The sequence below is a fragment of the Drosophila ananassae genome, chromosome 2R (genome assembly GCF_017639315.1).
Source record: "Drosophila ananassae strain 14024-0371.13 chromosome 2R, ASM1763931v2, whole genome shotgun sequence".
NCBI lineage: Eukaryota > Metazoa > Arthropoda > Insecta > Diptera > Drosophilidae > Drosophila > Drosophila ananassae.
Window position 1 is genome coordinate 18,035,567 of NC_057928.1, and position 23,836 is coordinate 18,059,402.

Here is a 23,836-nt window from a genome sequence, read left to right on the forward strand (position 1 = left end):
ATTTGTAACTAAGACATAAAAACTACTTACAACGCTAGTTAGACCTAATGTTTAGTGTAAAAAAATTCAGCCGAAATTTAGCAAGTTTTCGAGTATTCTTCATAGTTAGTGGTGTTCGGGGGGGGGGCGGCAGCAAAAGAGTTTCGTGGCAGTTTCGCATTACGGCTTATCCTAGGGCATCGATTTTGTTTATATAATATTAACAAAAAGTGGGAGGAAGGGTAGTGCTTCGTCCCGGTCCAGAGCTTAGGCTGGCGCCTCCGTCGGCTCGTGGCAGCCTTCGACGTTCTCGGGCCAATCGCAGACATTCTCCTGGGGATTGAAGACCAGGTTGGCCGGGCAGGGCATGTGGTGCTTCCGCTCGCCCTCGCACATGTAGTAGTGGGTGCAGTCGGCCCAGTCCTTGTGGTAGCTGATGTGGCCATCCTCCTCGGCACAGGTCACCTCATGGGCTGTACAATAACGTGAGGATTAATACTTAGCTTGTGCTATATGATAGGATAGTGGCTTACGATCTTTTGTGGTGTAGGCTCCTCGTGGGCCATGGGACTCATAGGGTCCATCGTATTCCAGCGCCACCTTGTAGCCCTTGAGCTCCTCGCTGAGGGCATTCAGCAGAGGGTACTTGCCATTGCCGCAACGGCCGGAGAAGTCGTCCATGTCGATGGACCACACCATGATGCCGCCAAAGCCCTGCTCCTTCAGCCACTCGGTCTGGAAAGGGGAATTATAACATCTGTATAAGGATTGTCTCTCCACCACTCACCTTGGTCTTGAGCGACCTCTCGTCGTCGAAGCCCACCCACTGGTTGCCGCGGTAGGCGAAGGGCACCTGCTGCTCCGAGTCCCACACGAGCGTGGTGTTGTCCGCCGCCAGGAAGGAGCACACCTCGTAGTAGCTGAGGAAGCCGGCTTCGTTGGTGAACTTGCCGGCCTTACCGCCGCCGGAAGAGGGGGATCCTATATCGAATTGGGTGTCGTTGACCAGCTCGAAGCTGCGTCCGTAGGTGGGCATGCCGATGAGGAGCTTCTCCTTGGGAGCACCCTGCTTCACCCACTCCCTGGCGCTGTAGTCGACGGTCAGTTTCTTCTGGTAGCCGGTGGCCGATTCCAAAGCGAAAAGTGGGGAGTTGTGGCCGACTGTGCGCTCCCACTGGCCGTGGAAGTCGTAGGTCATCACGTTGATGAAGTCCAGGTACTTGGAGATCTCGGGCACGTCGTAGCCGGCGGCGATGGCCTCAAAGGAGGCAGGCACGGCGGCGGTGAGCAGGAGTCGTGGCAGTCCAGAGGACTTGGCCTCACCCTCGAAGGCCACTCGGAGCTCCTTCAGCAGACTGACATAGGCCACTCGGTCCTCGGCACCGCGAGGATACTCCCAGTCGACATCCAAGCCATTGAACTTGTAATCCCTCAGGAAGTCAATGGCCTCGTAGACGAACTGATTCATGCGGAAGACGTTGGAGGTGAGCTCCTTGAAGGGCGTGGAGCCGAATGCCCATCCTCCGATGGCCAAAAGGATCTGCAAGTCGGGATTGGCATCCCGCAAGGCAATCACGCTCTCGTAGTTCTCCGGATCGTCGTCGGTGGCCTCCGTCAGCTTGTAGTCCTGGAGCGTGGCGAAGGCATAGACGATGTGGGTGCAGAGCTTGGGATCGATGTTTTCGGGCTGGAACTTTCCGGCACCAGGACGCTTGGCAGACCAGCTAGTCAGGTAGCAGAACACCTGGGCAGGACGAGCTATTCAAGGACATAGGGATTACAATCTTATTCTCCACAGGATGCAGGAGGAACTTACAATTCTGTTCAATGGCATTGGCGCCGGACTTGATGCGGTGCTTCTTCTGGACCTGGGGCTTTCGCACCTTGTTGAGGATCTCATCCACCGAGATCTTGATGGGTTCCGGTTTCTGGTAGTGCATAACAATTGTTAGATAGAGTCTCATAAACCCTGATACGGACTTACCTCTTCAATATCCTCGAAAGTGGATGCCACTGCCGTCCAGTTGACATCCTTGGCCTCCTTGCCACGGGAAATGCCCAACAGCTCCTCCCGCATGGCTCCAATTAGGGGGTACTTGACATTGTTGCCGCACACCTCACCCTTGAAGTCGTCCATGTCAATGGTCCAGACCATGGCGCCTCCGAAGCCGTTCGTCTTGATCCACTGCATCTTGTTACGGATGGCGCGCTCGTCGTCGAAGCCCACCCACTGATCACCGTCCACCAGGTACGGCACCTTCATCTCCTCATCCCAGACATAGACGGCGCCGTTCAGGAGCATCTCGCAGATCTCGTAGTAGGCCAGGAAACCGCTCTCCTTGGTGTAGACACCTTCGCGTCCGCCGCCCGAGGCGGGGGCGTTCGGGCCGTGCTTGTCCGGGTTGGCCAGCGTGAAGGAGCGGCCGTAGGTGGGCATTCCGATCACCAGCTTCTCCTTGGGAGCGCCCAGCTTCACCCACAAACTGGCGGCGTGGTCCACGGACAACTGCTTCCGCCACTCGGAGTCAGAGGAGGGGGCGTAGAGAGGGGCGTTGTGGCCCGTTTCGCGCTCCCACTTGCCGTGGAAATCGTAGGCCATCAGGTTGATGAAGTCCAAGTAGCTGGCAATGGCGGGGACATCGTATCCACCGCGGACATTGTCCGGGCCCACGGGCACGGCGGCGGAGAGCAGGAGGCGGGGCTTCTTCAGTTCCTGGGCCTCAGCCTCGAAGGCTTCGCGCAGCTCCTTCAGCAGCAGGACAAAATTCTTCTTGTCATCGGAGCCCTTGGGGTATTCCCAATCCATGTCCAGACCATCGAAGCCGCGTTTGCGCAGGAAGGGAATGGCGGAGTAGACGAACGTCTGGCGGGTGTAGCGGGTGGCGGACATGTCCTTGAACTTCTGGGTGCCGAAGGACCAGCCACCAATAGCCAGAAGGATCTAAAGAATCGAAAGGAAGACATTTAGATGAATTAGATTCGCAACTTAATCCTCGAAACCCACCTTCAGCTTGGGATTGGCCTTGCGCAGATTCATCATTCGTTCGTACAGTCCGGGGACATTGTCCTTGGTCTCGTCGTTGGACTCGTAGGAGCTCAGCTTGCCCTTCTTCAGCCATCCGAAGGCGAATATGATGTGGGTGCAGAGATCGGCGGGTATGTCTTCCGGCACGAACTTTCCGACCTTGACGCGGTACTGCGACCAGTTGGTGTAGTAGCACACGATTTTGGGGGTTCCATCGTCCACCTTGGTCTTCTTGCCCTTCAGCGAGGATCCGCTGGCCACCAGGGCAGTTCCTCCGGCTGCTGCGGCGGCTGCTCCGGCAGCAGCTCCGCCCAGTTTCGCCTTGGAGCGAAGTCGGGTGCGGCGGGCACTGGTGGTGGTGGAGGCGGTGATCTGATCAATACGCTTCTCCGCCACCGGGGCCTCGGTGGTCTTCTTGGCCTCGGTGGAGGAAGTGGTGGGGCGACGCAGGCGCCGGCGGGTCTTGGCTGTAATACAAATTTACAAATGTTAGTTTTATAAAATAGTTTCTGATTTCTAAATATCTAGGTAATCTCTGCTAAGACTTTGACATCTACTGTGATCCGCCCACAGTTGACCCACAAAGCGATCGACTTGACCTTGCCCGGAATGCATTGCTCACGAGAGGCTTAAAGTGCCTCTCAGGTGTACAGGGGCAGCAGTAGCTGGTACTTGGCACCTGGCACCACCACCTGTCAACCACCTCATGCCGCCATGTGGCAATGGTAATGACGGGCCTGTCGCAATCTCGATCCGAATCGCTGGATCGTAATGGCAACTGCGATGGATTGTCAACCACTTGCGATCGACGAGTGCCGATAATTTGGAATTAATGTGTCCGTCGATTGGCATCTTCGGTTCGGTTTTGGTGGCAAACGTCGAGTCGTGACGTTGAGATTTACTTAATTCGGTCTATCACAATAATAATTAAGATATTGCATGTAGATTACACTTGTCTTCATGCCTAACTCTTTTGTCTTCATTATTGGAACACGGGTTTCTCGGCTTTGTTGCTGCTTAATTTCGCTAAATGAAGTGGAATTGTTGCAGCAGAAATAACAATACGAAATTATTGCTAAACCTGTTTAAATATTTCATTTAATGGCCATGTTTTTAGCATTTTCTCATTTCTCAGTTGCCAGTTCCACTGCGCAAGCCCACGCCAGCCAGCCAGGGGGCATATGGGAGGATGGGGCGTTGGGGCCGCCTTCGTCTGTTGCTATTTTTAGGTCTCGGTTGTGCTAGCAACGCGCCTCAAGTGGCTGTTTAGCCGCGCTTGCTCCAACTGGGGATATAGCTCAGTGGTAGAGCATTCGACTGCAGATCGAGAGGTCCCCGGTTCAAACCCGGGTGTCCCCTTGGTAAACTTTTTTGTTCTTTTTCCAACCTTTCTTTATTTTTCCTGATCAATCCTTATCATTCGTTCGGCTATCAAGGAGAATGAAGCTATTTTAGAGACGAAAACGGAGCTGGTTAGCTCTTGGGAGCTCCGTTGGAGCCCGCACCAACACATGGGGATATAGCTCAGTGGTAGAGCATTCGACTGCAGATCGAGAGGTCCCCGGTTCAAACCCGGGTGTCCCCTTAATCACTTTTTTGTTTCATACAAGTTTTAATAATTAACTTTTTTGCTTTAGCATTTACATACCATAATAATACCATTTATTTTATAAACTGATTTAAAAAGTGTTTCTGCTAAAATATACTTAAATAAAAGACGTAGGGAACTTAAAAAATATATTTGGTTTTAGTTTTTTCATAAACACATGAACCTTTATATTTTTATATAATATTTTAATTATATTTATAGCATTGTTGCTATAAAAGTTGGCTCAGGTAAGGGTTGCTTTCTCGAACGCTGTCGTATCGAACATGTTCGCCTGCTTGTGCGCAGAAGTAGCAAGTTAGCCGGCGGGTTTCAACATGGGGATATAGCTCAGTGGTAGAGCATTCGACTGCAGATCGAGAGGTCCCCGGTTCAAACCCGGGTGTCCCCTTGTTTTTTGCTTATTTTTATTATATTTTATTTTACTTTTCTTAATTATAAAAGTTATATACCTTATATCTAAGTAGCTTTTAGCTACGATTTTTGTGTCTTCTTCTTCATAAAAAACAATTTACTCTACTTCCAATTTTAAACCTTTCAGAAATGCTGTTTTGCAAGTAATCTCAATATAATTAAAAATTTAACTATCGATATCATTTAATGATTAAACTAACCCAGCTCGTTTTGCAGCTCCTTAATGATTTGCATTTTTAATTAGTTTTCCACAAATTGATTGTTAATTGAATTATAATGACTGCTGTTTTGTCTCCTTAAGCGTCATTATGTTTAAATTATCTGAAATGTTTCCTTTGTGGGCTTGGCAATCACGCCCTTTTCCTTTCTCTATAAAATTATTTTTCGGGTTAGGCAACAAGCAATTGGTGAAGTGGTACAGATAGTGGCAATCACCAAAGAGAGAAAATAAAGCAGAAAATGAAACTATTATCAACTTCCGCCCACTACAAGAAAATGAAAAAAATATCTAAGGCTAAAAATAGACAAAGATCGTTGTTGGTTCTCGTCCGCCTTTTTTCTTTTCTTGGCTAAATTGACGCTCTTTATATAAGAGGGGATATAGCTCAGTGGTAGAGCATTCGACTGCAGATCGAGAGGTCCCCGGTTCAAACCCGGGTGTCCCCTAATTTTTTTTCTCCAACTACATACTCTTTTACAAATCATTTATTTTTTTCAAGAAATTTCTTTTACTTACTCTGTGCACTGTCGGTGGAAGGTGAGAGCAAGACAATCAGCAGGCATATCACAAATGCGATTCGAAACAACCGCGGCGGAAACTGTGGGGGAGAAAAAAAGGTAAAAAAAAGAAACAAGAGGCAATTAATCACAGGCTTATGCTTTGATGTACGATTAATAATCTCATACGCGGTCTGATTTATGTGAGGGGGCACGTCGACTTTCAACAAATTACGTGGCACTTGTTGCCCCCAAATTGGGTCAGAGTGAAGGTCGCTGACGCGGGATCGCACTTAACGCAGAGGTCAGAGACGGTTAAACCCTTTTGGCCACTTGACGGACGGAGAGGCGCCGACCTGGCCCAAAACAATAGCCCTCGTCGAAGATGTGACTCGATTGCTTGGCCAACTAATTAACAATTAGCCAGCTCTGTTCATAATTATTCAAGTTGTCTGTCCGCGGCCCAAATTATACGGCCCATGTATTGTTCACATGGGACAGATTGTCTCATAAAACTGTTAAAAATTGTCTGACATCTTCACCTGTACTTTGGAGCCAATTTTTGTGTCAGTTTTTTTGTGTTTTTTTGGAGTGCCTCTCGACTTTGAGGCGATGGCCTCCCATTCACTCCCACCTTTGATATGAGGGGCAGTTATTTTCAAAATCATTTTACGTTTTAAGATAGGGAATATTGTGATAGAGCTATCAATACACGGCTCAGAGCTTACTAAAAACGAGCCAGGATAAATATTGAAGCATTATTTTATGCCAAATTTTTCTCCCCAATTTCGCATAATATAGGTCACAGAATTTGTGTATGTTTCTTTTGGTAAACCTCTTTATAAACAAACTAGTGCCTTCGAGCCCTGTCAAGCCATTAGCCGCCTCAAGCCGCCTTATTAGCCATTCAGCGGGCATCTCCATTAAGAACACCTTACACAACTCGCCGGGTTATGCAAATCGCCTCCGGCCAGCAAACAGTTAGCCGTAATGGCTTATAGAGCCGGAGAAATGCCCCGAATTGGCACAATCGTGAGTCGAATTGGTAAGGTAAGACGGAGTTACAGTTAGAAAGCTACGAGTGCTCCGCTCACCGAGATGGCCGGGAACGCTCAAGGTCGAGTTGGCAAAAATTAATGGTCCAAAGCCAAAACGGATGCCTATAAATCCCGGTTTTGGGCATGTTCTGAGCGGATCCCTCTAGCGGATTCCATAGCGGTCGACTAATTCGAGCTAAGCCCGGCTTAGGCCAAGACAGCGAAAAAGTGAAACTGGTTTGGGCCTTGTTTTGGGCTATTCATTTTAAATGTCTTAGCGGCTTAAACGGCAAACGGCGCATAAATTAAAAAGCATTAAAAAGCAGCACGCAAAAGGTTCCTTATCGCGTGTGGCCACTGATCGGCCAGTTAGTTAGTCAGCTATATACCATATACAATATATATACATTTTAAGTCTGAAGTCTGAACTGGACCAACTGGTTTGCTCTCGCTTTTGGATCTTAACTTGGGCGCACGGAAATAAACTGAATGATCCGACCACCGTAAAGAGAAAACGGGCTCCGGCTCTCAAATGCCTTTCATTTTCCTTCTGCGAAAGCGAAAATTCCCCAGAACCGAACTCAAGTTAGTATCCGTATGGTTTTTTTTAGCAAATCATCTCCCGGATTGCATTCTTTTCGACCCTCCTTCGAGGTGCTTGCGTAAAATGTGAGTGTCGTTTTGGCCGCTTTGGCTGAAATGTCCATTTCGGGGCAATTGTCCAAGTTACATTGCAAAGTTTTCTACAAATGTCCATTGTGTGTCTTGTTTGTTGTGTTGTGTTGTGTGGCGATATCATTAGCTGGTGGACAACGTTGTCTAACGGCTCGCTGGAGCAAAGCCAACTCAAAAGGGGCCTACACAGTGAAAAGTAACAAGACTTCATCTAAAATTTTTGAGAAGAAATTTAATACAAATTTTTAAAACTATATTTCTAAAAGATCTTAACTTTGGATATGGATAAGTATCTATATGAAAAACTCCTAACTTTTCTCTGTGTATCTATAGGTTTTGCTTTTCTTTTTTGGCTCTACAAAAAAATCGCCAAGTCTTTGGTTTGATTGTGTTTGAAAAGCCTCGAAAGCCGCACCAAAGTCTGCGGTTACGACAGCGCCAAATAAAAGTCAATAAATAATAGAAATAAAGAGGGGCCTGGAGGGGCGGAGGAGGACTACAAGTGGGGAGACAAGCCAACTGCATTCCACCAGCATGATTGGATTTTTTCAATTGTCTTGCGCAAAAAGAAAACTCCAAGAAAATTAAATTTTCCCCCAGAGACGGCCTCTCAAATACCCATTGCTATACTTCATAAACTTCATAATATCTTAAATATTAGTCTGAGAGTAGTGACTCTTGTGTTCGGTCGATTAAGGGGTATCTGCAAACACAAAACGTTTATCGATTGGGGATTTCACTTGCTGGAAAGCAAGAAAGCGCAGAAATCGCAGAAATCACAGAAATCGCAATTCATTTGCGTAAATTTCTTGGCTTTTGTTGCCGCTTGCGAAGGCTCCCTCAATATATTTTCAACAGGCGAGACAAATTGCGCAAATGTTGCATTAATCATGTGCGGCTGCAACAACTCTTCGACCGGCGAGTTCGTCGCTTAAGTCTTTCGTTTCGTGGAAGGGGGTGCCACCGAAATGCAGTTTATTTTTTCTTTATTCATTCGCTCATTTGAAGTGCGATTTATTTAAATGTGGTTTCGGCTTTCAGAGCTCACTGCTCAAAGCTCAGTCTTCGGATTTCAGTTTTCAGTTTTGCGCTTTCGACCATTTACCATTTTAACGGCTGTCGAATCGATGTTGTCTGGCCGTTTGTCGAGCCGCCCGTTTTAAGCTGCTATATTTAATTAAATCTTGAACGCCTTTTTGGTTGACCGAAATTAAGCTCAAGGTGAGGCGCAACGCAGCGCAGCGCAGCAGCACACAGGCAATAAAGCACACACTAAACCGATGCCGACACACAAAATGTGTAAAAAAGATCATCGAAAAAAACAAACATAAAAAATATACAAATTTTGAAAGAAAATTGAGGAAAATCCCCTTGTGAAATATGTGTGGCGTAGGCCTCTATTTTTGTTTTGGTTTTCTCGGTTAAACAACTTCGATTTGTGGTCCAGTTGCCTACGTCACAATTAAGCCAACTCGTGAGCACCTGTCCTGACCAGACGACCTTGCGCAATCTTTCCCAGCTCCGCCAAACGGGTCCGATCAAGAGAGTCCACAAAGGGGCAGAGCCATGAGTCAGTTGTACTCTAAACCGATCGAAACTGGTTCAACCCTCAATTAGAATAATCTGTTTAAGCCAGTTTCAGGCAACTAATTAGTTGGGCCTGGCCAGAACAGTGATTGAACTGTACCGGCCAAGAAAATGCGACTAAAATTACCAATTATCCGAAAGGGAGCGACTTTTGGGTGCGGTACTTAAGAATTCCCCTGGTCTGGTCTGGCGGTTCTCCTGGTCTGGTCGGGTCTGGTCTGGAAATTACTTCCTGTTCCAGCATAACCCTGAAAAGGCTATTGACGCTCCATAAACGGGTTGCCGCAGACTCCAATGTGCTAAAAAACTGAGCCAGGCCTAGGTCTTCTCACAGTTCCTGTTCAACATAATTTCAGGAACAACATCATGTAGTCCCTTAAGCCTTCTGCCTTGTGACGAATTAAGCAACTCCAGTGATTTCTTGACGCACCCACTGAGTTATGAAATAATATGCATTTGCAGTTTGACTTTTTAATGTCCCAAAAGTGAGCCACATAAAATGCCAGCCAGCTGTTGCTGCTGCTGCTGCGACTGCTGCTGCGCCTGTTGCTGAGTCATTAGCAACACGAACGAGAACATATAACCATTATTCTTGAGCGGCTGCAATGCCAGATTTCAACAGTTGAGTGCGCACCACTTCCGTTCCAGTGCCGGAGCGCCGCCAGATCAAGCATTTCCTACAAGCCGCGATCTTGTTCATAATGTCAATAAAATTTATGTCCGTTTGTTTGTCTGCTTATCTGTTTGGTTTGTTTGTCTTGCTTTTGGGCTGCTGGCCTCGTAAAGAATTTGCCATTTGTCAGTGTCGCCTTTTCTGCCTTTTTCAGAAGCTCACTCTGGCGAAACAAAAGACTTAAGCGACAAGCGCACACAGTGAGAAACTGTTGGTGAATTTTGGCTTTTTTTGCTGCCACACAGCAATCATATTTTCAACTTGCACTTTCTTAGAGACACACAGAGGCGTGTAGCCCTCATCCTCCACCCCCTCTGGCGGCAATAAGGAACTGGCTGTGCGGACATTATGTCATCGCCATCGTCAGGCCGCATCACCAAGTGCAACACGAGCAGCAGAAGCCGCAACAGCAGCCTGCCTGCCTCTTTACGTAAGACCATATGCTTTATGCGCTTTTATTAATAAACAAAGCGTCCAAAAGGCCAGAAACAAAAAAACATATCATAGGGAAGCCACGAAGACGACGACATCGGTGAAATTTGTATTATTAGCAAGTTAATGCGGGGCTTGCATCTCCCCCAGACGACGAAAGCAGAAAGCTGGTGGCATTGTAGTCAACTTTAACCTTTTGGCCAAATCGGAGCCAGAGACTCTAGCCAGCGACAGGCCAGTCAAAACAAACCAGTTTGGCTAAAAAACGCATGGCGCATAAACAAAATACAAAATAACAAATTATTCAAATTAAAAGATGCCCGATTGCCTCGAGGCTGGGCCAGTTTGTGGCCAGTTTGTGATGCCTCGAATCAATGTTTATGGCCTAGACAATAAAACGGTATTAAGCCAGGCTATTTTATGGCCCTGTCTGTTCAGCAGCGGATGAATTTATTGCCAAATGCTGCAGCGATGGCCAGGCCAGTACGATAATTGTTGGCCAGCAGCAGCAGCAACAGCGGCAGCGGAAGGGCCTGCAGAAATGGCCACAAATTACATTTTCGCCTAATTAGTTTCAATTATGAGAAGCCAGGGTTGTGCAATCCGATCACCCGTCTTATCCGACCGGGCTGATAGAGTGATTTGACATTTGGATTATGCCAATGGCCGATAAATATAGATACGCCGCCTTTATATAATGACAAAAAGCGCTTTGGCTCTTTGGCTCTGAACGGGTTTGCCGCTTTGGCTGAGTTGGCTTTTCTTGCGGGGTTTGTCACCTCTGCAGTTGACAAATGATTGATATACACACGCGTTGGTCCTAAAGCGTATGGATGTAGATTCGGCTCAAACATAATTAACATCTATTTTTGTCAGTGAGTGCCACTGGCATTGGGACCGGGGCTGAGACTGGGTGCGAGGCAATTAAGATAAATCGCTCGGTTGGCTTTTGAATTCAACATCCATCTCGCGTTGATCAAACAAAGCGAGTTTACTTTTGTACCACTTCCTGCTAGACCCTAAAACGAAACTGAAACTAAAACTTGCACTGCACGGCAAGTTCGTTGCCTCAGTCTTTTGTTTTGCGGCGCAAGTCAAGCCAGCAAACTAATAACTTTATTTGATTTATAGTTTTTAATGTTTTTTTAATAAGTATAGAGAAACTAAAATACTAGAAATATTTAGTTAAAAAACACTTCTTCCATGTCAAGGCTTACGTATCAACAGAGACTGTATTTAAATTTGTCTTTTTCTGTTTAGTCACTCTCACTCGAAGCGACTGTCTGTCTGTCTCCGTGACTGACTGCCTCAACGAAGAGTTCAATAACCATTTGATGCGTTTCGATTTCAACCAAAGTATGCACACAAAATCAGCATAAAAGTGAGCGAGTTGCAAACTTGATTCACTGAGTATTCCGATTCAGCATTCAGCCCACTCGAATGTACTCATAAGAGCCAGCAAACTGCAGCTGGCTGTCAGGGCTAGGCCAAAAGTGATTGCCCAGCATCTCAGAACCGAGAATGAGCTTGACTGAGCAAATTCAAAGCGAATTGTTATTGGCCTGCAATTATGTCCGAGTCTGAGTGGTTCCGTGAGCTGTTTCTTTTCATAGAAATATTCACAAAGAGCCCGATAAGCTGTACAAACAATTTTTGTATTACAAACAGGTCTTGCTCAATCCGAACTTCAGGGCTTTTCTGTTGGCTAACAATAAAATGTTTGCCAGCATTTAATTTATGTAAAGTCTGGCCCGAAGTGCTGTGACTTCAAAACTGATTAAATCACATAAAAATCACAGTTTCAGGGACAAACATGGAAAAATAAATAAATGTAGGCCCGATGCAGTTGTGATATTTTAAAGAGCTAATAAACTAATATTATTATGGCTCACTTTGGTATTTATTCAAGCTAATTGCAAGATCGGTTACAAAATCTGAGACGGAGCAGGACCCTCGTAATCACTGGCCTGACATTCGCATTACGTATACGCCCCGTTGTGCCGCATTAGCAACTTCCGTCACAATAATAAAAACCGAATAACAGCAACAAGACCGTAAAGAAAAATGCGTTGCTTGTTTTCTGTAAGGGAGAAAGTCTGTCTCTCTGCAATTATATTGTCTGCCAACCGACCCCCCCCTCCAACAGCCATATAGTTTTTTTTGTTGATTTTGTTGACTTGTTGGGGTTTTTCGAATGTAAACACGAGCTAGCGAGCCTCTTGCCATTTGAATGGTTTGTTTTGCAAACAAAATTCTCTGCAAGTGTTTTTCATTCAATTCAATTGTCGAGGCATTTCGAATGAAAGTGAGAGTTTCAGGCCAGGCTGCCAGGCACAGCAGATACATCCATGTATCTGGTAGATACGCTCCGCAGCGACACTGACGGACTGCACATGTCAGTCACGGCTGTCAATAGCGCGTGTCAGGCGGGTGGGCGTGGCCAAAGAAAGGGGCGGCCTGCGAAATGCCGCGAAAGTGCACAAGCTTTTTGGCCCGCCCCTCCGGTTGGTAATTAAAATGAGTTATTGTCTTTCTCGTCTCTGGCTCATTTCTTTTGTTTTCAATTTTTAATTTTTAATTTCGACCTGGTCCACATTAGACGATGAATAATGGAACTATAATGGAGTCATAATAGAGTCCATATGGCAACCAGATCGGTTGCATTGTGAGCTTTGATTTGCCAAGCGAAAGACCATAAAAACAATAAAATGTTTAATTTATAAATCGTATACGAGTCGCCTTTTGCTTTTCCACTCTTTTCGAGATCGTTTTCGTAGCAAACCTAATTTTTGCGGGTTTTTCATTTTTTCGAGACCAGTTTTTTGCTGCTTTGCGTTTAAGTTTGCTTTGCTTTTTGCCTCGCCATGCTTTGCTTTGCTTTGCTGTGCCAACTATTTGCCAATCGACTTTGGCGAGTTATAGGTATTTTTTCAGCTTGTTTTCTGCCGTCTTGTTGTTTTCCTTTTGCAAAAATATTAATTGTTGTACAACAAAACTAGTTATTGTTATTGCTATTGTTGTGCGCTTGCAACTTTTACTTGCCGTTGCTGCTGTTGCTGCTGCTGTTGCTGCTGCTGCTGTTCAGCTGCCAAATTGAGGCGTGCCGCCTGCTGCGGCCATAATGGAAATCTTTCGACTAACCGCTAGCATTTCGCTTTTCGCTTTGGGCCGCCGAGGAAGTAAAAGCCGTTGCCAATTGGCCAATTGAAGACTTCATGCACAGGCGCCCAAACACCCATAGCCTGGACTGTGTGTATATATTTTCCCATTCGGTTGAAAGCGAAACTGAAACTGCCGTCCGTCCCTTTTACCAACTTATGCCCCCAACTCATTCCCCTCCTTTTTTTTTTTTTTGCCTCTTGAATTGTTGATCATTTATTTTTTATTCATTGTCTTTGACAAGTTTGCCTTCAACTTCGGTCGGTCAGTAGCGGTACAGAACCCGTTGCCGTTTTTCTTCTTCTTGTTGTTGTTGCTAGTTTATTTTATTTTATTTATGTTGTTGTTGTTGCTTTTTCTCACAATCGCAGGCATTCTACCTCGATGTCTTACACAGAACAAAAAATTATTCAGTTTTCATAAAAAATTCGTCACGAAAACAAAAAGAAAAACTTAAATCAAAAGGGTTCAGTTTCAAAGAATTTTCGTCACAAAACTAAAAGAAAAAAATGAACATAAGGTTATAGATTTTATAGACATATTAAAGTCCAGAAGCTAGAATAAAAACTGCCTAATTTTGTAAAACTTTCGTCATGAAACCAGCAGAAAAACTTTAACCAAAATTTTCGTCATGAAACTAAAAAAAAACTTAAATCAAAAGGGTTCAGTTTCAACGAATTTTCGTCACAAAACTAAAAAAAAAAAATGAACATAAGGTTATAGATTTTATAGACATATCATAGTCTAGAAACTAAAAGAATAACATGAACATAAAGTTAAATATTTTATAGACATATTACAGTCCAGAAACTGGAATAAAAACGGTCTTATTTTGTTGAACTTTCGTCATGAAACCAGCAGAAAAACTTAAATCAAAAGGGTTCTGTTTCAAAGAATTTTAGTCACGGAACTAAAAGAAAAACATGAACATAATATTATAGATTTTATAAACATATTACAGTCCAGAAACTGAAATAAAAAAGGTCTTGATTTGTTGAACTTTCGTCATGAAACCAGCAGAAAAACTTTAACCAAAATGTTCGTCATGAAACTCAAAGATCTCTCAAGTATTATACGCAATTTTGCTTCAAATCCCAAAGATCCACAAAAAGTAAGCCCTCAGTATATCAAAATAAATCAAAAATATCTATAAACTCTTTTTCTGTGTACTGTTTTATGTTCTCAACAAAGACATAGAGTCGCTGCTGGGTTAACATTCATTTTTCCGTTGCGTCAACGGACTTTCAATATTCTTTGGCATGCTTTTTGTTCTCCACAAGGGAAGCAGTGCCGGACGGGGTATCGGTTTCGGTATATCGGGGGTATATGATAATTTCCATAGCTCCATGCCTCTGACACACATTCGCACTCACCATTTTGACTGAAACTCCGCGCCGCGTCTCGTGTCTCGTATCCACAAGCTACCAAATCGATTCTCCTTGAGCTAGAGATTGGATTGATCTGGATTCGATTGGACTGCTATTCTATTCGGTTTTGATTTTATTTTCGTGTTAGCTGTCGTTACACTGTCGGACACACTCTGGCTATGACAACCTCGTGGCTAACCGCACATTTTCCGCCACTCAATGGTGGTAGTAGTCACTAGTCACTTTCAAAAATCCTGGCCCCCAAGAAAGGCGAAGCGGACCGCTTGGAGCTTGGAGCTGCGAACTCGCACGTTGGACTGAAAAACTGAAACTGATTCGAGCTCTGCCACCGCCAGCTGCCAAGACAAGGCGACGAAAACAGCGGCAACAGCAGCGAAGTTGGCAGAGGCACTGAAAGAAACAATTGGCTATAAAATGTATAATAATATAGGGTCTGTGTATGATGTTTCATGAGATTTGGAAAGAACTTAATCGAAATTGCTGGAAAATATGTATAGTTCATTATAATTAATGAAAAATTGTATATCTTATCAATGAAAACCCTTGAAATTTCTTTGAGTGTTCCCAGCGGAGAGCAACCGAGCCGAGCTTAGTTGGAGCTACGGATTGAGTTGGGTTTCTGTTGCTTTGGTGTTTGACGGCGACTGAGCTTCAGGCCTCCCTCCACGTACGAGCGCCATATACGAGCCGTCCAAGAACAACAACAAAAAGCCACATAAAACCACAACAATTACAACAAAAGCAACAGAAACAGGCAACATAAACACATTTTCGGTTTTCAGCTCACTGTGAGCTGTGAGCTGCATGGAAAATTAAATTTTTGCTGCGTTTCTTTTGGTCGGCTCATTCGTGCCGCTCCGTTGCTGAAAAGCTTTAAGCCACTTCCCCACCTCCCCCACTCTATTTTCAGGGGGGGGGGCGGTGGAGGCCTTAACAGAGGGCTAACAGAAGACTAGACAATAGCGGGACATCAAGTTGAAGCGGCTCAGGCAATCAATGGCCATTCAATTTCGTTTTCAACCAAAAACCTTAGTCTTCAATCGAGTAGAAGGTGGATGGAAGCACTAGTTTCCTTCCTCAATCTGCAATGGATTTTGTGTGAAACTAGGTAGCCCCAGAGAAACTAGGTAGTCCACCCATATTTTTTTTTGGGGGAGGCGACTGCGTCAACCATTTGTTATCAGATGCGGGGATTTTGTAAACAAAACACGTTTGATTAGCATATAAATACAAGCGGGCAGAGAGATGCGGCCAGAGACAGCAAAACGTCTCCGAAGACCTGATCCTCCCCAGCTTCGAAATGCAAATTGGAAATATGATTTACAAAATACACAGCACATAACACTCTTGGCTAGAAAGCAGGAGCCAAGTTGAAAAGCAATTTGCATATTGGCTTTCAAAGGGTTTCATAATTTAAATCCAATCCACTGCCCTGTCCACCACGCCCGCCGACACCACAAAAGAAATCGAAAGTGTTTACTGGATTGGGGCTTGGGTTGGTGGATTTTTGGATTTTCGGATTGGCTGGTGGCCTGGCTGGGAGGTTCTGGGCTTGCGATTCCTGGGAGCTGGCTTCTCACGCTTTGCATGCCATAAATTTCACCGCCTTTCACTGTAAATCATTTGGCCGACTTAATTGCGTGCATTTTAATGCCCATTCTCCATTGCGTGCCATTTGATGTTTGTTGCAGGCAGTAATTTTTCTGCCTGTGCCAGTTTTCAGTTTTCGCGAGAAAACTCCATAAGATGCGATGCTCTGTTTCGCAAGCGGGCCAAGTTTCACGAGAAAATCGAAAGTAAGGAAGGAAAATCGGTGAGAAGTGATCTATTCGGAATAATGTGGACATTATCTATGCCGTTCAGGTCGAGTCTGATGAGGGACTTTATCGATCGAGTGCATTGGCTTTCGAAATTGGTTATACCAATTGAATATCAAATCGGCCGACTTAACCTTCACTGCGCGCAAGTTCGTGCCTTAAGTCTTTTGTTTTTCTGTTACTCACACAAACGCACTCGAACTGAAAGTGAAATTTCATTGTTGTTGCTCTGGTTGGTAATTTCGTTGGCTGCTTTTATGATTTTGGTAATTGTTGAAAAAGAAAGGCACTCACAATCGCACTACCCCTCCCCTACCCTCTTCGCTCCCCCACACACCGCACCGATCCGCATCGCATCGCTGATAAGAAACGTGATTTAATTTTTAGCTACAAATTATGAAAAACATACGGCTTTTCACTTTTCAATGGCCTTGTCCGGTGGGGGTCCAATCCTCCAGCTCCCTCAGCTCTGTCAAGAGACGGGATGCCGTCGGAGAAGCGGATGCCTGGTCATCACATCGTTTTCGGCAGTGGAAGAACAAAAACTCGTCTGGGAGTTGTCGGCTCATTTTGCGCTGTAATTTTCGAGTGTGTTTTTTTGCCCTCACTAACCAAAAGGTATTTTAGTCTCAAGATCAAGGATGTCAAGAACCTTATTTGAGGCTGATGATATACTATCTAAATAGAAAGGAATCTGTGGTGCTATGACCAAACTGTTAGCAACCACTCAAGGTCACGAATTATTTAAAAACCTTACAGATCAAGTCTGATGAATTAGTAATTCCTTCTTTGAAAATTAAACTTTAAAAAACCTTCAGGAATTTCCTGAAAATGTATGCACATGAAACTCCTACTCATTTTACGCAGAAACTAAAGAGCATTGAATTTTTTCTAGTTCCCAAATGAAAATCATATCTTTTTTCCACGTGCTCTTTATGTTTCCCTTCCTGCCATTGTGCCAGACAAATGATGGAGCTGCACTTGGATGCCGGAGGTGGAGTCATGGACGCTGCTGCCAGTAGAGAACTGGAGTGGGTTGACTGTGGTGGGGTGGGAGATGGAGATGGAGATGGAGATGGAGGAGTTGTGCCCCGATAGCGATCTGCTTTCGCTGCCCCTTAATCAGCAAGTCAGCGAGCTGAGCACCAGTTCACCCGGTAGTGGTAGTGGGGCTTATTTGGCTTTTGTTTGTTTTACTTTTGGTTTCTGGTGGCTTTATTTTCGTTTCCCCCGCCACATGATTGATGCGAGAACAAGGTTTGTCGCTTAGGTCTTTTGTTTGGCGGCTGCTTTTTGGAAATAGCCGGATGTGTTCTAATAAACCCAAGGCCCGCCCGAGTCCGATTCCGATTCCGAGGTTGACTTTAGCACGGTTTTAATCGTAACAAAAATATATAATCAAATTGATTTACTTGGAGTTCAGATGTGTGCCGGGGTCGCATCGGATGGACTGGTTTCCGACGTAGCCAGTTGGTCACCTGGCCCCCATCCATTTCTCTGCTGGTAGTAGACATAGAAGCAGCTGGATCTGGAGATGGAACTGCAACTGCTGTCTCTGCTACAAGCCGAGACATTGGTTGTATTGGCCTCCGAATTCTTGAATTTTTTCCGACTTTGCCGGGACCTTAATCTCTGCCAAATGGGCCGAAAAATGCTACGCTTCAGAGCGGACAGCAGATTGTGCCGTGACTTGCGCGTTACGCTGTCGCCGCCGGACTCGGGAGCATCCATATCAGAGGGTACTTCCGATTCGAAAGGGGACGGCGGTGGCGACAGCGCCGGAGTCGGAGTCGGCAGTGGCTGCTGCAATCCATCCAGAGCCAGCTGCAGATTACGCCGCAGATACTCATCCGCCAGTTCCCGATTGCGCTGCATGCACCCGAAAGGATTCGTACGACTCGAATAGTTGCAGCATTCTGAAACGCACTGCTTCTGAACCGGGGGTTTGGGCGCCGGACGTCGACGGCTCCGGGGTGGTGCTTGGGGTGGGAGTGGCGCCTGCCTTTTGACGGGTCTCGAGCGTTGAATTCCCAGGATCAAACGCTTCGCATTGGTCGAAGCACTACAGTTGAGGCGCCACCTGAAAGAACACTCTCTTACTCTTCTAGTGAAATCGTGGATATCCGAATGGAAACTCACCCCACCAGGACAAGCAGAGCATTGTAGAGGGGCAGGACCACCAGTCCCATTATCATTAGCCTAACCAGTGGACACGATGACTGCTGCAACTGCATCAGCCAATCCAAGGAGCAGCAGTATCCCGGCTTCACTTGCTCCTCCTGGCTGTGGTTGAACGGACCCAAGGACTGAGCATCCTTTTCCCAAAGGCTGAAGAGGCCATCGTTAAGGTGGCAGGACCACGGACCGAGCAGGATGCCCGCCATGGTGCCACCCAGCGACTCCCAGGTCGGCATTTTGAATGGATTTTCTTTTTTTTTTGTTCCTGCTACCTCATTCGATTGAAGTAAAAGTTTGTGCTTGGAAATTTATAAAAATAATGACTAGATTGGAAAGAGTTACTTTTGAGTTCTTACAACGAATGATTTAATATTGGATTGCTACTTTTTTATGTATCTTCCCATAAGTATGCTACTATAATTTATTTTGTAACTACGATTGAAAGAAAAGCAAAAATATTGTTTTTTGTTTCCAGCCCAAGTATAAGTTTATGTGTTGTTCTTGACTTTTATTTAAGAGTTTATACAACTACCTAGTTTTTATAGTTACAAGGTAGTATAACATTTCCGGATCTGCCAAGTATTAGCCGATTTATACTCTTTTTCCTACCACAAAAATACAAATATTGGAACAACGTTTTCACAATTTTTTATTTGCTCAAAATCTAAACTTTTTATTCACTTCTTAGTCTATATTTTTACTATTTCTTAACCGATTTAAAAACTGAATACCATTTAGAAATCTGTGCTCTAAAACGCTTCAGGTTGCAACCAAATATCAGAAAAATCGAACAAAAAAAATTGGGCCCATTTTTTGGTAAAAATTATGATGGTACCCCTTACAAAAATATCGAAAATTGGGTCAAAATTTAGTTGGCCAGGTTTTGACTGAAAATGATGCTACTGGAAGTTCTATGATCGGGAATGTATAACATTCCTGGATCCGACAAATATTGGCCGAGTTATGCACACTTTTCCCTCAAGAAAGTTACAAATTTGGATCAAGATTTTTGATATTTTTTTTTGGCCAAAATCTAAGCTTTTGACCCACTTTTTAGTGTATATATAAATTATTTGGTAACCCATTCGAAAACCAAATACTAACTATGAATCAGAGAACTTTTCCCCGTCGATCTGCATCAAAAGATCGGGAAAACCACACAAAAAAAATTGGGCCCATTTTTTGGCCAAAATCATGATGGTACCCTTTACAAAAATATCGAAAATTGGGTCAAAATTTAGTTGGCCAGGTTTTAATTGAAAATGATGCTACTAAAAGTTCTATGCTCGGGAATGTATAACACTTCTGGATCTGACAAATATTGGCCGAGTTATGCACACTTTTCCATCAAGAAATTACAAAGTTTGAACAAAATTTCATGTTTTGATAACCTATTAGCGAGTTTTTTAATTATGGCACAACCGATACAAGATCGAATATCCTTTTATGAATCATAAACAAACAAATTTGTACATTTTTGGCCAAAATCATGATGATCTTCAATCGGAAAGGTTATACGTCATAATGTAATACGTAAATAGCCCCAGAATAAAACACATGGATAAAAATATGCATATGTACTTATTTAGTTTTTTTTTACAGCACTGGAACAGAGTTCCTTGGCTGTCCTGCCACAGAAACAACGACGGCACTCAACGACGGACCAGAACAACCAGGACGGAGGATCCGGAGGCACAGGACTCGCAATGAAGCAGCGCACCGCGTGGCGTAGTTTAGATCCTTGGCCCAAGTCCTAGGATTACAAGATGAGTTAAATAAGTCATTATATTTAGGATTTTTGCATGTATTAGTTTAGATTAGATTAGTTAGTTATATTTGAATTTGTAATAAAATAACAAACAAAAAACTTATTGGTGTCTTGAATCGATTTAATTTTAATCCACAGGCGCGGGCGGTAAATGATTTTTTTGAATTTAAATTTAAATTTAACGTATTTAATATTGATCCACAGGTTTGTGTCTTGGGTTCAATGGGTTCATGTCTTGGGTCCGTGACGTCACAGACTTTTGAGCTGAAAATTTTTCAAGTTTGGGCCACTACCAGGCTCGAAGTACTAGGCGAACAGAAATGGCCAGTAGGGGGATTTCGATTTTTGAAAAAGTTTTTTGTGTATATCTCGGCCATTTCACATCCAATCCTGGATTGGAATGGCTCAAAAAATGCACAAAAATAGTCTCTATTTGCCTGGCTATAAAATATTGGTATTGGCCAAGTTAACACTGTGGGATAAATGTTTTTGGCCAAATTTCTATCTTTGAATAGCTCCTTTGCTTATATCTCGGGCATTCCATAACCGATTTTGGAAGGGATTGTCTTTTCGGAGGCAGGACTACAAAGTCCTTCGAACTGCATCAAAAGTTTTAGCATCAAAGGATGATGCATCCTTGAAATCAAACAAAATCAAATGAATTTAAAATTTTATATTGGGACAATTTTTGTTCAAGGATACAAAGGATATTTTGGTAGAGATCGAAGGATATTAATGTCCTGATCTCAGAATGGTACCCCGTTTCCAGATCGGTTGGAAAATGGCCGAGGTATACACAATTGAAAAAAAACAGGAACTTATAAAAATATTTGTTTTTGGCCAATTTTAATTTCCCCCCGGTGTTAACTTGGCTAAGACCAGATTGTGTTGGCCACTCGATGCGCCTTATTTTTGCGCATTTTATGACCTATCACGATCCTGGATTGGAAGCGAAATGGCCGAGATATTCACAAAAAACTGTTTCAGAAAATAGAATCCACCTACTGGCCATTTCTGTTCGCCTAGTACTCCGAGCCTGGTGGCGGCCCAAAATTGAAAAATTTTGAACCACAAAAGTCTGTGACGTCACGGAATCGGCTGCGATCTGTGACGTCACCACTTAGTGGTGGCTTGGCTAGTCTGGATTGTGTCTTGGCTGAACCGGTTAACCGCTTAAAGGGAACGGTCTACCGGTTGATATTTAAATTTCGCGGGTGCGGGCAACTGTTTTTGAATTTGAAAATTTGAAAAAGCCCGGGAGGCCGCGGGCGGGATCTATTTTTGAATTTGAATTCAAATGTAACGGATGGGAAGGTGGATCCTGTGTGGAACATATGTGGATCCTTTAGCCAAGACACCCCCCAGTGTGACGTCACATGTAGAGGCTCAATCCGTGACGTCACAGACTTTTGTGGCTGAAAATTTTTCATTTTTCGGCCGCTACCAGGCTCGAAGTACTAGGCGAACAGAAATGGCCAGTAGGTGGATCTCGATTTTTCAAACTGTTTTTTGTGAATATCTCGGCCATTTCGCATCCAATCCTGGATTGAGATAGCTCAAAAAATGCGGAAAAAGAGTCTCCACCTGCCTGGCTAAAAAGAATTGGTATTGGCCAAGTTAACACCGTGGGAAAAATGTTTTTGGCCAAACATTTTATTTTTTATTAGTTCCCTAGCTTATATCTCGGGCAATCCATAACCGATTTTAAAAGAGAATGCCATTTCGGAATCGGGACTTTAAGGTCCTTCGAACTGCATCAAAATTTTTTGAATCAAAGGACGTTTTATCCTTGAATTCAAACAAAATCAAATGAATTTAAAATTTAATATTGGGACAATTTTTGTTCTAGGAAACAAAGGATATTTTGGTAGAGATCGAAGGATATTAATGTCCTGATCTCAGAATGGTACCCCGTTTCCAGATCGGTTGGAAAATGGCCGAGGTATACACAATTGAAAAAACAGGAACTTATAAAAGTATTTGTTTTTGGCCAATTTTAATTTCCCCCTGGTGTTAACTTGGCTAAGACCAGATTGTGCTGGCCACTCGATGCGCCTTATTTTTGCGCATTTTATGACCTATCACGATCCTGGATTGGAAGCGAAATGGCCGAGATATTCACAAAAAACTGTTTCAGAAAATAGAATCCACCTACTGGCCATTTCTGTTCGCCTAGTACTCCAAGCCTGGTGGCGGCCCAAAATTGAAAAATTTTGAACCACAAAAGTCTGTGACGTCACGGAATCGGCTGCGATCTGTGACGTCACCACTTAGTGGTGGCTTGGCTAGTCTGGATTGTGTCTTGGCTGAACCGGTTAACCGCTTAAAGGGAACGGTCTACCGGTTGATATTTAAATTTCGCGGGTGCGGGCAACTGTTTTTGAATTTGAAAATTTGAAAAAGCCCGGGAGGCCGCGGGCGGGATCTATTTTTGAATTTGAATTCAAATGTAACGGATGGGAAGGTGGATCCTGTGTGGAACATATGTGGATCCTTTAGCCAAGACACCCCCCAGTGTGACGTCACATGTAGAGGCTCAATCCGTGACGTCACAGACTTTTGTGGCTGAAAATTTTTCAATTTTGGGCCGCCACCAGGCTCGGAGTACTAGGCGAACAGAAATGGCCAGTAGGTGGATTCTATTTTCTGAAACAGTTTTTTGTGAATATCTCGGCCATTTCGCTTCCAATTCAGGATCGTGATAGGTCATAAAATGCGCAAAAATAAGGCGCATCGAGTGGCCAGCACAATCTGGTCTTAGCCAAGTTAACACCAGGGGGAAATTAAAATTGGCCAAAAACAAATACTTTTATAAGTTCCTGTTTTTTCAATTGTGTATACCTCGGCCATTTTCCAACCGATCTGGAAACGGGGTACCATTCTGAGATCAGGACATTAATATCCTTCGATCTCTACCAAAATATCCTTTGTATCCTAGAACAAAAATTGTCCCAATATTAAATTTTAAATTCATTTGATTTTGTTTGAATTCAAGGATAAAACGTCCTTTGATTCAAAAAATTTTGATGCAGTTCGAAGGACCTTAAAGTCCCGATTCCGAAATGGCATTCTCTTTTAAAATCGGTTATGGATTGCCCGAGATATAAGCTAGGGAACTAATAAAAAATAAAATGTTTGGCCAAAAACATTTTTCCCACGGTGTTAACTTGGCCAATACCAATTCTTTTTAGCCAGGCAGGTGGAGACTCTTTTTCCGCATTTTTTGAGCTATCTCAATCCAGGATTGGATGCGAAATGGCCGAGATATTCACAAAAAACAGTTTGAAAAATCGAGATCCACCTACTGGCCATTTCTGTTCGCCTAGTACTTCGAGCCTGGTAGCGGCCGAAAAATGAAAAATTTTCAGCCACAAAAGTCTG

At 44.1% G+C, this 23,836-nt stretch overlaps 2 protein-coding genes and 4 non-coding genes across 6 annotated transcripts; 4 read left to right on the forward strand and 2 right to left on the reverse strand.

Annotated features, from left to right (window-relative positions):
* Nucleotides 1-147: 147 nt before the first annotated feature.
* On the reverse strand, nt 148-15,027 carry LOC6493099 (probable chitinase 10). Its single transcript, XM_001957001.4, has 8 exons — nt 14,678-15,027; nt 5,761-5,842; nt 2,984-3,471; nt 1,964-2,920; nt 1,796-1,907; nt 767-1,737; nt 513-714; nt 148-452 (listed from the first exon to the last, which is right to left on the reverse strand). Exons 1-8 carry the CDS (start codon nt 14,678-14,680, stop codon nt 247-249), a joined length of 3,021 nt encoding a protein of 1,006 aa, XP_001957037.2. The 5' UTR covers nt 14,681-15,027; the 3' UTR covers nt 148-246.
* Trnac-gca lies at nt 4,292-4,363 on the forward strand. Its single transcript has one exon. It is a non-coding gene; the product is annotated as a tRNA-Cys (tRNA).
* On the forward strand, nt 4,518-4,589 carry Trnac-gca. The gene has a single exon. It is a non-coding gene; the product is annotated as a tRNA-Cys (tRNA).
* On the forward strand, nt 4,930-5,001 carry Trnac-gca. The gene has a single exon. It is a non-coding gene; the product is annotated as a tRNA-Cys (tRNA).
* Trnac-gca lies at nt 5,619-5,690 on the forward strand. The gene has a single exon. It is a non-coding gene; the product is annotated as a tRNA-Cys (tRNA).
* Nucleotides 15,028-17,867: 2,840 nt separating the features above from the next.
* LOC116655854 lies at nt 17,868-19,059 on the reverse strand. Its single transcript, XM_032454452.2, has 2 exons — nt 18,649-19,059; nt 17,868-18,589 (listed from the first exon to the last, which is right to left on the reverse strand). Exons 1-2 carry the CDS (start codon nt 18,921-18,923, stop codon nt 17,929-17,931), a joined length of 936 nt encoding a protein of 311 aa, XP_032310343.1. The 5' UTR covers nt 18,924-19,059; the 3' UTR covers nt 17,868-17,928.
* Between the last annotated feature and the right edge of the window lie 4,777 nt (nt 19,060-23,836).